At 37.9% G+C, this 15,703-nt stretch overlaps 1 protein-coding gene and 1 long non-coding RNA gene across 2 annotated transcripts; both read left to right on the forward strand.

Annotated features, from left to right (window-relative positions):
• Positions 1-3,384: 3,384 nt before the first annotated feature.
• Positions 3,385-6,493, forward strand: LOC125472384 (cyclic nucleotide-gated ion channel 1-like). The gene is made up of 7 exons (XM_048573734.1): positions 3,385-3,681; positions 3,833-4,226; positions 4,365-4,595; positions 4,688-4,971; positions 5,142-5,253; positions 5,370-5,624; positions 5,907-6,493. Exons 1-7 carry the CDS (start codon positions 3,614-3,616, stop codon positions 6,342-6,344), a joined length of 1,782 nt encoding a protein of 593 aa, XP_048429691.1. The 5' UTR covers positions 3,385-3,613; the 3' UTR covers positions 6,345-6,493.
• A 2,896-nt stretch (positions 6,494-9,389) lies between these two features.
• Positions 9,390-11,770, forward strand: LOC125472394. The gene is made up of 4 exons (XR_007254349.1): positions 9,390-9,659; positions 9,761-9,829; positions 9,922-10,021; positions 11,054-11,770. It is a non-coding gene; the product is annotated as an uncharacterized LOC125472394 (long non-coding RNA).
• Positions 11,771-15,703: the final 3,933 nt, after the last annotated feature.

Below are 15,703 nucleotides of genomic sequence, written 5' to 3' on the forward strand. Positions count from 1 at the left end.
TATATATATATATATATATATATATGATTGGTGCTGCGAACGCACAGGTAAGGGCCAGGTAAGTTTATGGTTTATCATTGTGAATTAGTGGTTATGTGAGATGCATAGAGAGCTCATAATCTGCACCCCCGGTGTTAGTGCTCCCGCCCAGAGTAGGGCACAGTCCTTCATGTGATGTTCACCTCCTGCACCAGACGCTCATCTTAGATCCAAGGTAGGTGCACAGTCCTATCGTACAGACCACTATAAGTGGTTCCGACTCGTAGGTGACCATCGATTATTCGCCCAGTCTTCATGTGATCGTAGCACTTGAGCGTATTTATTTACACCCAGTCATGTCGTACAGACCACTTTAGGTGGTTCCGACTCGTGTGCAGGTATAGTTAGTGAGTTGGGGATTTGAGCTATAGATTCAGCCGTACAGGTCACGTTAGGTGACTCTAGCTAACATGTTATTTATATTGACTGACTTTACCTGGATTACTCACACTGTATGTTGAAGCATTTGACATGGCATATTTCTAAACATGTTTTCGATATATGTGTGTATTCTATTTGCTAGGAAACTATACAGGTTTTACAGCGAGGGGTTAGAACTTTTGATAATGAAATGATTTTGAAAAGCTTTGTTTTTGCCCACTCACACTTTCTGTTTTGCGCCCCTCCAGGTTCTAGTTAGAAGCAACTTTGGTGGTTCACGAGGACTTGTCGGTGGTTCTGACAGAACATCACAAATATAGGATCACCTTTGGGTGTTGTGTATTTAGTATTCGTTCTTCTGGACTGCACTTAGGTTTTCTGTGCTCTGACTATGTTTATCACACTTAGTCTCGCACTAGTGTGTTACTTTAACTAGTTTATTTAGTAGTTTGATTTTTATTTATTCGTACTTTTATTATTATCTTTTGCTTCCGCACTGTGCACATGGTTATGTCACCCTCACGTGACGGCCAACACGTCTTGATTTCGGTTGGGGTGTGTCACACATATGGTCAAGAAGCAACACTGCAGGGTGAATGTGTGTAGGAGGTTCGTACCGGCAGTTGTGGCGATAAAAGGCTATGGTTACTACCTTAGACCAAATGGCGGAGTTCAAATTCTGGAAATCCTAGAGTTGGATGGCAGCGTTGAACAAATAGAGTAAAGAGCTATGGTTACTACCTGTAAACCACACTAATTATATTGCTACTAGTAGTTTGCGACAATTCAAATGTCCTTTTTTAAGTACTTGAATTCAACATTCAATTTCAAAATGCATGCAACCAAAATAAAATAAGTTAAGTAACAAAAGCAAAAAAAAAAAAAAAGTTACAAACTATAGTTCCAAAATAAAATAAGTTCCAAACCAAAAGAAAAAAGAAAAGCTTAAATATAATATATATATATATATGTAATATTTATTTTTGATTTAGTATGGTATTATCGAAACATAGAGAAGGCAATACCAATTTCCGTACCGAAATTTTGAGATCGGTTCGGTATGTCATCCTAAAAATTTTGGAAATTTTGATTTGGGACATTTTTAGTTTAAGATCGGGATTTTTTTGGTTTGGTTTGGAATTTTTGGAAATTTTTCCAGCCCCTACCTGGTATAATGTGGCCTCTTAAGATGTGATCTCTCTAACATTACTTAGTAGGTACTCTAGTATGATTTAACTCGTCGGCCAAATCGGATTAATAGTCCCCGTGGTGATAGGATATTCGGAGGATTGCCCATGTGGTAAAAAAAATTAGGATTTAAACCCTTGTGGTGAAGGTTTTTAGCAAATTTAATCCAAATGTGAGATTTCTGTTAAACCTCAGTTAAATGTAGGGATAAAAATGTCCAACTACTCTTTATTTCTGCTAGCCTTATCTTCCTCTCTCTGTGTCTGTGTAACCTCCACGCGAGCTGATCGTCGAGGTCTTCCGGCGGCTTGACTCCAAGCCCAACCGTGATGCCTGCTCCCTCGTCTGCAAGCGCTAGCTCGCCCTCGAGCGCCTCAGCAACACCGCCCTCTGCATCGGCACCATCGGCAGCCCGGACCTCATCGTCGGCCTCCTCGCCGCCAATTCCACAACGTCTGCACCGTTCACATTGACGAGCGCCTTAACCTTTCGTCGGTGAGGCTGCATTCTACCAATGGCTCCGACGACAACGTGCTTGATTTGAACAGTTTATCGGACTCTCTCTCTCTTTTCGAACTCTCTGCCTTCTCTCTAAACCACCATAGCCAAAGAGACCTCCAAGCACTATCACCGCAAATTCCAATTAAATTGAGACCCCAAACCACCAAATACAAGACCTGCACAACCTGGGGATCCCTATGGTACCATTGCATGTTAAATTATGTAATGGGAAGTAGGAGAATCCAAGCAGCGGTTCTCGGTGAGAGTTGCTCTAATGGAATCGAGCTACAACCTTTGAAAATTGAGGTAAGATTAGCTCAGTTTATTGGTAATCTGTTGCTAGTAATGTCTTCACCCCAGCATGGGCAATTGGATATGAATTTAAACTTGCTCAAATTTGGGATTGAAGAAAATAATTTTTTTTGTGTTTTTTGTTCTAGACTCAGGGGGTTGAATGCTGTCGGTGATGGTGATGGTGATGGTGATAATGCTCAAGGCACCTCAAAAGTTAGGAATGGGCGAGAGCAATTGGGCACCAAATTTGCTACTTTTCTTCGAGTCAAGGAGTCTACAAGGCAACGGAAGCGGAGGGAAATTATTGCTCAAGGCGGCACCTCTGAAACGCAGGTCGAGAGGGAAATTACTACCTTCGTAGAGGTCCAAGAGTGTAGGCACCGGGTCAAAAGGTGTAGGCAGCATCTTGGATTAAATCTGGGTTCAAAATCTGGGTCTCTGACCTCTATGATTATCTATTCTTCACCCCAGCATTCGAATAATGTTATTCCTACGTTTTTAAGATTACAGAGACAGAAAGAACATGGCTAACAGAGACAGAAAGAGGGAAGAGAGAAGGCTAAAAAGAAAGAGTGGTTGGACACTTTTATCCCTACAATTTAACTGAGGTTTAACAGAAATCTCATATTTGGGTTAAATTTGCTAATAACCTTAACCACAAAAGTTTAAATCTTAATTTTTTTTACCACAGGGACAATTTTCCGAATACCTAATCATCACGGAGACCATAAATCCAATTTGACCTTAACTCGTCACTTGGAATCCAAAAATTTATAGTTCGGCTGAAGTAACCATTCCATGCGAAAATGACAAGACCCCATTCGCATTTCATCCACTGTCCGGGACAGTTGGCAAGGGGCCCCATGTATTTCTCTGGTTGTTGAGCACAATTACACATGGGAAAAGGTACGTAATTGGGAAACGACCAAGACCCCATTGACCATATATGCTTGATCTTAAATTTCCACCATATATGCTTGATCTTAAATTTCAGTTGGATTTGCTGCATGATATCTTCATTTGCATATTTCCAAAACCATAGCAAACTAGCTTCTTAATTTGTCCATTCAACCCCTAGCCTACTTATACTCCATCTTGTAGCGGTTGTAGTTAACATATGTACTCTGTCGTAATTTCAATAAGCTCCTCATTCAAGATCATTCAGAGTTTAGAGAATCTTATACGCATCATAACTTAGTAAGCTTAAGTTATGGAGATTTATCAGTTACCCATTCAAAATATAGAGCCCTCAGATGACAAGTCAATCAACCTTACAGGGTATCATATTTTTTTTAATATCTCTAACAGGTTTTTCCATTTTTTTTTTTCCTTTTAAAATTAAAACAAAGGATTTTTGCATCAGATCAATATGGTTGTTCCAAATAGGATTTTATTTTGCATGTTTAATTCTTGTGTATTAATTGTTCAGGATGTCAGGTGATGAAATTATAAAGCTTGCAAAAGGGAAGTATGGCAAGAGAGATGGAGGAGACAGATCAAACTGGTCCAAACTATTGGATGAATTTGCTGAATTTATTGCGATTGCAATTTTGATCGGCCTTATCCTTGTGGACACTTTGTTCTTGTACGTTCCCATCATCAATGAAAATATCAAGTGTCTCGCGTTAGACGATAAATTAAAGATTATAGCGATTGTTTTGCGATCATTTACAGATCTCCCTTTTCTATGTAACCTCCTCCGTCGTGTGCTGCCTACCTGGTGCACGTACACATCGTGCATTCTGGAAGTGGAAGTTTTCCTAGATGTCGTCATACCCGAATCCCGAATGTATAACATTTTAGCTGTTCTTCCTATTCCACAAGTAAGCCAATTACTTTTATGGGGTAAATTATTTTTCGTAATCTATTAAGTCATATATTAGGAATTAGGATAATTTGATTTTGCTGATTCTGTCACACAACTCTTTTAAGTTTAGCTATTGGTTTGCATTTGTGTACAGGTTGTAATTCTAATTTTCCTTCCAAAAACGAGGAACTCAAGATCTTTGACTAGAATGAAGTTTTTGAACTCACTCATTCTATTGCAATATGTTCCACGAGCTTATCCACTGTACAGAGTATGTAAAGACTTTAACAAGGATACCCGTCAACGTAGCACAGAACTTGCTAAGGAAAAGAAATTATGGATTCCAGGTTTATCAAATTTCATCATGTACATCCTTGCTAGTCATGTAAGTTATTGTCTTATCTTAGTTTATTTTAACTGCTCCCTAAGTTGCTTGTAAGTATCGTTGAGCTACAAATGTTGTTCTTGGTTTGTTAGGTACTCGGGGCATTTTGGTACTTTTTTTCTGTTCAGCGAGAGATAGATTGTTGGATCTCTACTTGTCGAAGTGAAAATGGATGCAACTTAAGTACTTTACAATGTGATAATACTCTGTTCAGAAACGTCACACTTCTAAATGATTTATGTCCAACAAATCCACCAAATCCAATGGCATACGATTTTGGCATATTCGTTGACAGTCTTCAGTCTGGCATAGTGGGAACAACAGATTTTCCTCAAAAACTCTTGATGTGTTTGTCGTGGGGCTTACGAAATTTGAGGTTTGTCCTACATAAGTATTTTTATTCTTAGATATTGCATCATTCACACGAATACACCAGTGCATGGGATGTGCCGACGTTTAACTATCAAGATTCAGTCACGCAAGCAGTCCAATGAGTTGTCCCTTTTCAAATATTGTTTTAATATATTGCTCCAATGAATTCTGCAGTTCTTTTGCTTCAAACCTCAACTCTAGTACCAATGCATGGGAAAGCGTCTTTGTAATTTCTATTTCGATCATTGGCCTGCTACTATTCCTGTATCTGCTTGGACATGTGCAAGTCGGTGATGAATTATATTTTTTATATCTGGTTTTCTTTTGAGTAGTTTCTACATAAATGCGTGTAAATTTCAGGATTTAATAAACTCAATTTCAAACCTCCATGTTTTGGTGTAGACATTTATGCAGGCAATTAGCAGAACATCTCAGATTTGGCAGCGGAGGCTAGTCATATATCCACGAATAGAGTTCATGGTATCCGAATATGGTCTTACAGGGGAGTGGGTAGAATATGCAATTTGGAAATTGGTAAGAGAAGCACTTGAAGAGGACGAAGGTCGTGCTGCAGAGAATATCTTCTCGTTACTTCCTCGGGAACTTCAGAGACTTTTGAAGTGCCATCTCTTCTTGGCTACACCTACACTAACGAAAGTAAATTCCTAATGTCCCATCTCTGTCAATTTCTCCATATGCATAGCTCTATTTAGTGCTCTATAAACCTGTGGCAGTAGATGGTTTTTCGAATAATCTAGTTATCGAATTCAAGCTATTGTATAGATAGGAGCATGAACTCCTCTTTGAGTTCTTTAGGCGTGCTTTCGTGAGTCTACTTTTAAACAGTTGATTATCATCCGTCTTAGTAAAATGATGTTGCTTATTGGATCTTATCGATGTAGTCTTAAGTTTCTAATTACATGTATGAATTAACCCCAGTTGCCAGGGCTTGAAAACAAGGACAGACAAGTGTTGGATGCAATCATGGAGGATCTTGAGCCAGTAAGCTATGCTGATGGTACCTATATTATTCGAGAGGGGGAGCCACTAGATAGGATGCTCTTCATCACGCAGGGCATTGCACTTGCTTACAAGACTGGAACTACTGGTGGCGAAAGTGGCTCGTCAAGCACTGCATATCTTGAGAAAGGTGATGTTTATGGAGAAGAACTTATAGGTTGGGCGGCGACATCTACCCCATTTTCCGGCTTACCTATCTCAGGCCAAACCGTCAAGTCCCAATTTTCCGGCTTACCCATCTCAGACCAAACCGTCAAGTCCCACGAAAAAGTTGAAGTCTTTGCAATCAGGGCTGCCAGATTAATACAAATTTTCAACACAGAGGTTGTTACTACGGTGGAAATAACTAGTAACTAAATTTTTAATTCAAAATAATTATATATTCAGCTATTTTTCAAATTTAAAGAATTTAAACGTCATCTACTTTCCTCAACGTTAGCAAAACACAAGAATACCTGTCAGGTTCAATTGTACCACAATTGTAATAGAGAAAGCTCTTTAGGTGAGTTTCAATGGCTGTTACGGTCGTAATGAAGGTTTAAGCAGCAATCCAAAGACTCCCCTCAACAGTTCCATTGAGAAATTGACTAATACTGTCGACTCTCGACCGATACAAAACTAAGTTGCAATTCTTCTGAGGGCAGGTCTAGAGGAACTTCCTAACCAAAGATTGGTCCTACAATAATTCATCACTATGTTTTTTTTTGCTAAATAGGATCCAAATTCAATCACTCCAAGTAATACCAATCATGGAATCGAACGAGAAAGAGTCCGTTTCCTTTCCTACTTGCATTGAACAGATTCAAACAGGAATCCAAAAATATAGCTACATACAATGCAAATGCCAAAGTCAGAAACATCTGATCAGATGAGAAACATAAAGCAATTACTAAACAAGCTCATAAGTGCCAACTAACAACACATCAACACGAAAATTTATCCACAATATCGATCAAATTCCCTAATTATAGTCCATTAAAACCAGCTTTCTAATCTAAATTTCTACACCTAAAGAAAAAGAAAGCGCTGTGGTCCTGTAATTTGTTGCTATGCAGCGTGGGCTAGCTGATTCGAAATATTCACCGGTAACAACCAAATTCAAACTTGGAATTCAATTTTTCCGGATTTTATCGGAATCCAAACGGAGGATAAGAAAAGGCGGGTTAGGGCAGAGGATAAACTCACGAGCTGTCTGACGCGGAGAGCCTGGAGAAATTTCCGAGCTAAGATCGCAGCCATGGCCGGTGGTGGCTGAGTCGATGGGTCTTTGTCGACGCCAGTGGATTCGATTTGGGGACGTGAGCAGGCCAGTGCCAATCCTGCATTTTCTCCCTTTCTGTCGATATGGGGTCTGTGCAAGCCAACAGGATCCTCTCCGGATCCTTTTGGTGAGGATCCTTTTAACTGAGATAAAATTTGTGAATTTAATTGTTTTTGTTGGGGTTTGATTGGTTTTTTTGTTGATTGGTAGTGAATTTTTATGGGTTTTGATCGATTTTGGCTCCGTTGCCTATTGGATTCATCGTTGGTGCACTTGGCCTACAACCCATCATTTGAACTAGCATCAACCCAGCCAGGAGTCTTGGGCTGCCATCTTCTCCTGTACCCGTTGTCGTCGACATCGGAGAAGTTCCCAAATCGTCGTCGTATTGGTCCGGATCTGGTTGGTCGGTGGCGTCTTCGAGGAAGCTGAGATCCTCGTCGTCGTTGTAGATCGAAAGTGAGTCACCGTTGGGGGTGGGAATCGGTCGCTGGGGATATTTAAGCCTTCATTAAGTTTTTTGCTATTATTTTTACGAAACTAACTAAAATTCTCAAGAGTTTTAGTTTTAATTAAGATGATAAAAAATGTTATAAATAAATAGTATTAGGAATGACTTTTTAATATGAAAATATCTTTAACGTTAAAAATGAACAGTAGCAAAAATATTTCATTAAGATTTACATTATTTTTCTGTTTTAATTTTATTTAACTGATTTTTATTAAACAAAATTAACTAAGGGCTGGGTTTTCTTTCTGCTAAGGGCTGGGATTTCTTTCTGCTGCAGTCATTTTAGAAACTTAATTTTATTTATGTTGGGCTCTATAATCTAGTCCGTGTAGAATTTGGAGCTCTTATCGTTATGATTAATTTTGAAATGCTTTTATTAAATAAAACTATAGGATGATTTTTTATTAAAATAGTCTTGGTCTAATCCGTTTTTATTAAAGCTTCCTTAAAATTTTTACCTATGAAAAGTTTATGAAAGTCTATTAAAAAAAAAAAGATATACACTAGCCCTGCTGCCCTATTGTGTTTTGGATTTAGGATTGTGGGCGCCAATTGGAAATCAAATGAAGAAGAGGAACAATTTGTGGTTAGGTTTATTGGTTAGAAGATATTGAAAGGCCTGCATTTTCCATCTTAAGGATACTATTTGGTTTTAATATCGTCTGTAAACTATTATTTCAATTTCCAAAATAGTATGAGGATTTTAAATTTAAGTACCGAAATGCATTTTAAATGTTTCTATAACAATTTTTTTTTCTTTCAAAAAAAGGATAAACGGATAAAAGAAAAAGGTAAACGGGGTGAAAAATGAGTAAACGCGTAAATAGATATGCGGTTATGGTTAAATAGATATGCGATTACGGTTAAATGGGTAAGCGGTTATGGGTACGGTTAACAATTTTATAAATAGGTATGGGTATACCCATTTATGCAATTACCCAACGGATAAACGGTTACGTGTAAATAACCGCAGTTACCCACCCGTCATAACCGTTGCCCATCCCTAGAAGTGACCTATATTTATCAATGTGTCCTACCTAGGGGTGGTTCGGTAATGGGATCCTAAACCGAAAATGCAATTCTGAATCCCAAACCGAAATTTTTTGAAACTAGAATTCGAAGACCAATCCCGAACCGAAATTTCAGTACTTCCAATTTTCGGTATTTCGGGATGGTTTGGTATTTCTAAATTTTATACAAATTGAAATACCAATCATTCATGACAAGTCAAATTAACATGCAACCAAAATAAAATAAGTAACAAAACCAAAAGCAAAAAAGTAAGTTACAAACCTAATATGTTCGATGTAACAACCTGTTCCCAATTTTACGGTTTTTATAATTTTAATAAGTGAATTTACGAAAATGCCCTTCGTGGCAAATGCGTTGATTTTGTTTGACCGTCTTGTTGTGCCACGTAAGACTCATTTTCTTGGCGTATCCTCATAGTACTTGTCGCTACGAACGCGTTGGCGCAAATGGAACATAATTTGGAGTTATAACGAAGATTCTACGAACCTTTAAACATCGAGGGCATTTTGATAAATGGACAATTGAACATGTGAAATTGGTTGTGTGCCATGTGGGACCCACAGATTGATCCCCATTTTTCTGGATTCTTCTTTTCCTCTTCTCCTTTCTCCCGTGACTCTCATCTCAGCTCACATCTCTCTCTCGCCCTCAACTCCCTCCCCGTGACACTTAAGCACCAATCCACCTTTCCGACGAATTAACGACTTGAAAATCACCATATTCTTACTCTCCTCGGACCTAGAAACCTGAATCAAATTTTGGTTTCTCGGAATACTGTGCACGGATGCCATTTCAAGAACCTTCATTGGAGCCGTGGGTTTCCCTTCAGTTTCAGACAATTTACAGCCATATTTTGAACTCAAAACAGGTATAAATCGATTCCTCATGTTGTGTAGATGAATTTTCATGTTTGGATCGTGTGATTTGGTGGAGAAATGAGAAAGTTATAACGATTTAAAGTTTGCGCAGTTTCCGGCGACCTCCGCCATTTTCGAGTCATTTTCCGGAAAAATCACAGCGATATAGCCATCATGAAAGGTACCAATCTCTTCATCTCGTCGAGAATTATGATTTACGTTTTTGAATCACTTGATTTCGTTGAGTATTGACAAAGTTATGGATGTTGAAAGGTTGCCCAGAAATTCTGACGAATTTTCCAGTTTTCCCGCGGACAGCCGTCTTTCAGGCCATTTTACGGCCATCTCCGGCGACCATTTAGACTCCAAGCAGGTATAACTTTGTTCTACACTTCTCTAGCTTCGATTAATTATGGGTCGAATTTGGTTGCGAAACAAGTGAGATATGGAGTTCTAAAGATTGCTCAGGAAATCTGCAAAATTTGCAGAATCTGGCGAAATTCCATTAAGGGCCGCCACTTGATTGGAATAGTAATCGACGATCAGACCGTTGGATCGTCCCAAACTTTATTACATTATAGTACGTAATATTTGAGGACCATAGGAACTTACGAATCGGGGATCCGACATACCGATCTTTCTGAATTGGATTTGGAAGTTCATAAAATAAAACGTTAACCGCCACTTGAAATTGTAATTGGCGGGGATCCAACCGTGGGATCGTAATGAAACTTTAGTATGTTGTTCTAGAAGCTTAATGTGGATCTTGGAAGTTACGGATTGGAAATCCGAGGTGCGGATCTTCTGGATTGAGTTACGTAGAGCTGTGGACCCTACCGTCAATTTTTGATCGACGGTTGACTTTTGGTCAATGGGTCTCAAATCATTCTAGAACACCTTAGGAATTTATTTTACGTAAGTTACATGTTCTATCGATAAGAATTCTGAGATGTGATTTGATAATTGTTTTAGGCACGGATCGTTCGTGACACTTCGATATTCGTGCTAGGGAGTTGTAGCGCGAACTCCAGATGAGTGGGTCTTTTGCTTTTTATAGTATATATACGAATGAATGATAGTTTCCACAAATGCTTTTGAATTGATTCATGCACTTCATGCCATATCTAAAATGTGTGATACTTTAAATGTTGCATTAGTATGAATTATATTTATATTGAATGACGTTGCGGACGCCCAGGTAAGCTTCAGGTGAGTACATGTTGATGATAGGGATTTCAGTGTGTATGGTTATGTTTAGATGCATTTAGTGCTTATTATCTTGCACCCCGGTGTTAGTGCTTGATACAACCAATATTGCATACATTTTAATGCCCTTTTAGTTTAGATTTTTGTTATGTTTTTGAGTGAATTTAGTTTGTTTCATTTAGTTTTATGATTTTCTTAGATTTGAAGAGTGAAGATGAAGAAAGAAGAAAAAGGAGCACTTTTGCAATTGAAACGAGTTATGTGTCCTGGAAGCAGAAACTGTATGTGCAAATCAGCTAACTTGACGGAATAAACTGTACTTCCTCAGAGTGAACCAGCTGTTGAGCCTTATACCATTGGAAAGATATGGATGTTAGCTTTCAGAGGAATATTACGGACTGTGATTCCAAGTTTCCTAAATGGTGTTATGAAGATTTTCGTACAAGACGTTGATCAGCCAAGTCTATGCAGAAATTGCAAAGTCTCTTGAGTTTTTCAAGTCTTCATTCAGTCGAAGCCCAAAGCCCAAGATAGAACGTGTTGAGCTGACTCTAATCCTATTTCGAATGGGTTTGAAGTAATTATATGGGAAGTTTACTTGCCACATCACCAGTCATGCAACAGAAAGGATACCACAAGACCTACTTATGTTAGGACTTGTCTACTATACAAAGAGGGTTTTGGGAACGTGTTTTTGGAGAGAGTTTAAGGAGCAGAGAGGAGAGGTCGCAGCTAGGAGTAAAAAGAAGAGCAGCAGCCGACGACCATCTTTCCTAAGTTTTTCATGTTTTTCAGAATTTTAATTAGGTTTTCGTATTTTATGAGTAACTAAACTTTTTTTCTAGGGTTAGGATGATGCCCTAGCATGAATGTTTATGGTTTTTAATTTTATTCATTGGATTTCTAGTTTCTTTTAGATGAATGCTTAATCACTGTTTGAATTGTTACTTTTTGTTTGAGTTCTTTGATTGATCACCTTAGGACTTTGCATCTAGTAAGATTGGAAGATGAATTTGAGGCTGAACTAGCAATATAATTCAATTAGCTTCTTGTGGTTAAGTGTGGTAAATTACATTATTGCTTGACAAAGAATAATGGTTTGCTTGGTTCCCTTGTTTTCTAGAGCAAAAAGAGTCCTATTTGTTAAATTTATGCCTTAACCAGGATAGACTGCATGTTAGGATCCTCTGCCTGAACTAGGAGAGAATCATTCACTTAAAGAAAACTATGGTCTAATGTGCCTAACAAGGACTTAGATACGGGAATTATCATCTAAAGAATCGAAAGATCCGTTGAATGCATTGAAACCTAAACTAGATTGCTTGTGGTTGATTACGAGTCCCTAGATTTTCATCACTTACCTTAAAACACAACGTTTTCTTCCCCTTAATTTTAGTTTTCATTTAAGGTTCTGTTTTTGTTCATTTTTACAATCATCACAACAAATTCTTCACATCCTTGATTGATTTATTACTTAAGATCGAGTCTAGTTCGTTGTTTGGGTTTGTGTGTTATTAATATTATTAGACTTGGTTTAGTTTATCGAATTGGAGGTTGAATTAGAATCCTCGTGGGAATGATACTTGGACTGGCTAAACACTATATTACGATTATCTTGTACACTTGCAAGTTTACACCAGTGCTCCACCCGAGGCTAGGGCCTAACCTTCACGTGATCGTTCACCTCCCACACCACATGCTCACCTTGGATCCAAGGCAGGTGCCAACCTATCGTACAGACCACATTAGCTGGTTCCGACTCGTAGGTGACTTGCGATACTTCGCACAGCCTTCACGTGATCGTAGCACTTGAGCGTACCTATTTACACCCAGCCCTGTCGTACAGACCATAATAGGTGGTTCCAACTCGTGTGCAGACATACTTGATGAGCTATGGATTTAGCCGTACAGATCACATTAGGTGACTCCGGCTGACATATTATTTTATATTGATTCAGAGCACCTGGCTTACACATTTCATTGTTGAGACACCTTGACATGGCATACTTTGATTTTCACTGCTCTTAAGCATGATTTATATATACATATGTAGTATTATTTTCTGGGAACTATACAGGTTTTACAGCGAGGGGTTATAACGTTTCCACAAGGTTTTTATTGAAACTTTATTTTCAGGCCCACTCACCCTTGTTTTTCGCCCCTCCAGGTTTTAGCTGCTGAAAGTTCGTATCGACGAGGATTCTTGGCGAATCTCAGTATAGGTGGCTACCTTTGAGGGTATGATCTTTACCCACACTACTATACTTTACTTATGCTCTGACGTCGCGTATGAAATGGGTTCATTCCCGCTCACAGCGTACTCTAATATTTAGGCACTTTTAGGTTTAAATTTATTCACATTTTCCACATCACTATACTTTATGGCTTCGTCACCTTCTAGGTGTCGGCCAATATAGCTCGATTCGGAGTCCTAGTGGACATTTCGGGTCGGGGTGTGTCATTCGAAAACTAACAATACAATTTTTTAATTTTGTATTGAAAAGATATAGACACATCTGGTTGAGAAGCAGCACTGTAGGGTGAATGTGTGTGGGAGGTTCGTACCAGCAGTTGTGATGATAAAAGGGCTATGGGTACTACCTTAGACCAAAAATGGCGGAGTTAAAATTCTCCTAGAGTTGGATGGCATCCTTGAACAAATGGAGTAAAGGGCTATGGTTACTACTTGTAGACCACACCAATTATGTTTTTACTAGTAGTTTGCAACAATTCAAATGTCCTTTTTTTAGTACTTGAATTCAACATTCAACATCAACATGCATGTAACCAAAATAAAATAGGGTAAGTAACAAAAACAAAAGCAAAAGAAAAAGCAAAAAAATAAGTTACAAACTATAATTCCAAAATAAAGTAAATTCCAAGCCAAAAGCAAAAAGAAAAGCTTAAATATATACTAGCCTACACACTTTGTGTGTATGAACACATTTTTTTAGAAAATGAGAAAGAGAGGGAGAGGGAGAGAGGAAGAACGTGGGGGGAGTGAGAGGTTTTTTTTATTTTATTTTAATATTGAAGGCATTTTAACATCACTTGTATGTGAGACTTCAATAAAAAACAGTAAAATTTGAACATGTGAAATTACATTATTGCCCATCATTTTTTTTTTTTGTGTGATAGAAGACTAATTTGTCTTTTCACCCTCTTTTGGTTGACAAAGAGGGTTTCATTAATTAGTAGATATATATATATATATATCACCCATTTTTACTTCTCACACACCATTTGTTAATTTTCTGTCCATTGATCTTCTTCAATTCATCCAATTCGACGGTCGAAAATTAGAAGGGCCTGTGAGAAGTAAAAAAGAGTGTGTGGATATCACACCCCTATATATATAATATTTATTTTCGGTTCGGTATGGGATTACCGAAACATTGAGAAGGCAATACCAATTTCCGTACCGAAATTTCGAGATTGGTTCGGTATGTCATCCCAAAAATTTCAGGAATTTTGGTGTGGAACTTTTTTGGTTTAAGATCGGAATTTGTTTGGTTTGGTTTGGAATTTTCGAAAAATTTTCCAGCCCCTACCTGGTATAATGTGGCCTTTTAAAATGTGATATCTCTAACATTACTTAGTAGGTACTCCAGTATGATTTAACTCGTCACTTGAAATCCAGAAATTTATAGTTCTGCTGAAGCAACCATTCCATGCAAAATAAATAAGAAATTAAAGGATAAGACCCCATTTGCAGTTCATCCGCTGTCCGGGACAGTTGGCAAGTTATGATGGATTTTGATGAACCAATTCAAAAAATAGATGTACTTTGTCGTAATTTCAAGAAACTCCTTATTTGGGATCATTCAGAGCTCAGAGGATCTTGTACCATCATAACTTAGTAAGCTTAAGTTATGATGGATTTTGATGAACCAATTCAAAAAATAGAGAGCTCCGATGACGAGTCAATCAACTTTACAAGGTTTCATATTTCTTTTAATATCTCTAACAGGTTTTTTTTTTCTTTTAAAATTAAAACAAAGTTTTTTTTTTTTGGGGGTTTTAAAATTAAAACAAGGGATTCTAATGACCCATTGACTGTTGATAGTTGACCCGTCAGTGTTGACTTTTGTTGACTTTTTTCGGGTTTTGGCTCGGGACCTCTCTTAAGGTTTTTCGATGTCCCAATTCCATTTTTTACATATGTTTAGTGAAATTCAAGTGTTTTAACATAGTTTCGGAGTTGATCACCGCTTGAATATGCAATTGGTGGAGATTTGACCGTTGGATCGTGATGATATTTTAGTATGTTGTTCTAGAACTATAATGAGGATTTGGGAACTTACGGATCGGAATTTTAATGTGCGGATCTTCTGTATCGAGTTACGTAGGATTGTGGACCTTATCGTTGACCTTTGACCATCAGTTGACTTTTGGTCAATCGGTCCCAAATCATTCTGGAATGTCCTAGATGACGTGTACAAGTTACGATTACGTGTTTTATCGATAAAATTCTAAGATGTGATTTGATATTTGTTCTAGTCGATGATCGTTTGTGACGCCTCGATATTCATGCTAGGGAGTCGTAGCTCGACCTCCAGGTGAGTGACTTTAATATATGCGATATGGTCATTACCCTGATTTCTTGTATTAGTATCCTTTGTGGATATGACTTGGTTTTATAAATACATTTTCTATAAAATTGTTATTTTTATATTTAGCCATTGATCTATTTTTATTAAATGTCATTTGACTTGTGTATTGGAAATATTTGTGAAATGAGATTTGAAATGCATGTTAAATTGTTTGTGAAATGTGAGGGCTAGTAGTGGACCGTTAACCATGATCATGGGGATTTGTTTGCTTCGATATTGTTTCATTTCTCGCTTCA

This window comes from the organism of the source record quoted next, unplaced genomic scaffold, assembly GCF_019419815.1.
Source record: "Pyrus x bretschneideri cultivar Hongxiangsu unplaced genomic scaffold, Pyrus_bretschneideri_v1 Contig11, whole genome shotgun sequence".
NCBI lineage: Eukaryota > Viridiplantae > Streptophyta > Magnoliopsida > Rosales > Rosaceae > Pyrus > Pyrus x bretschneideri.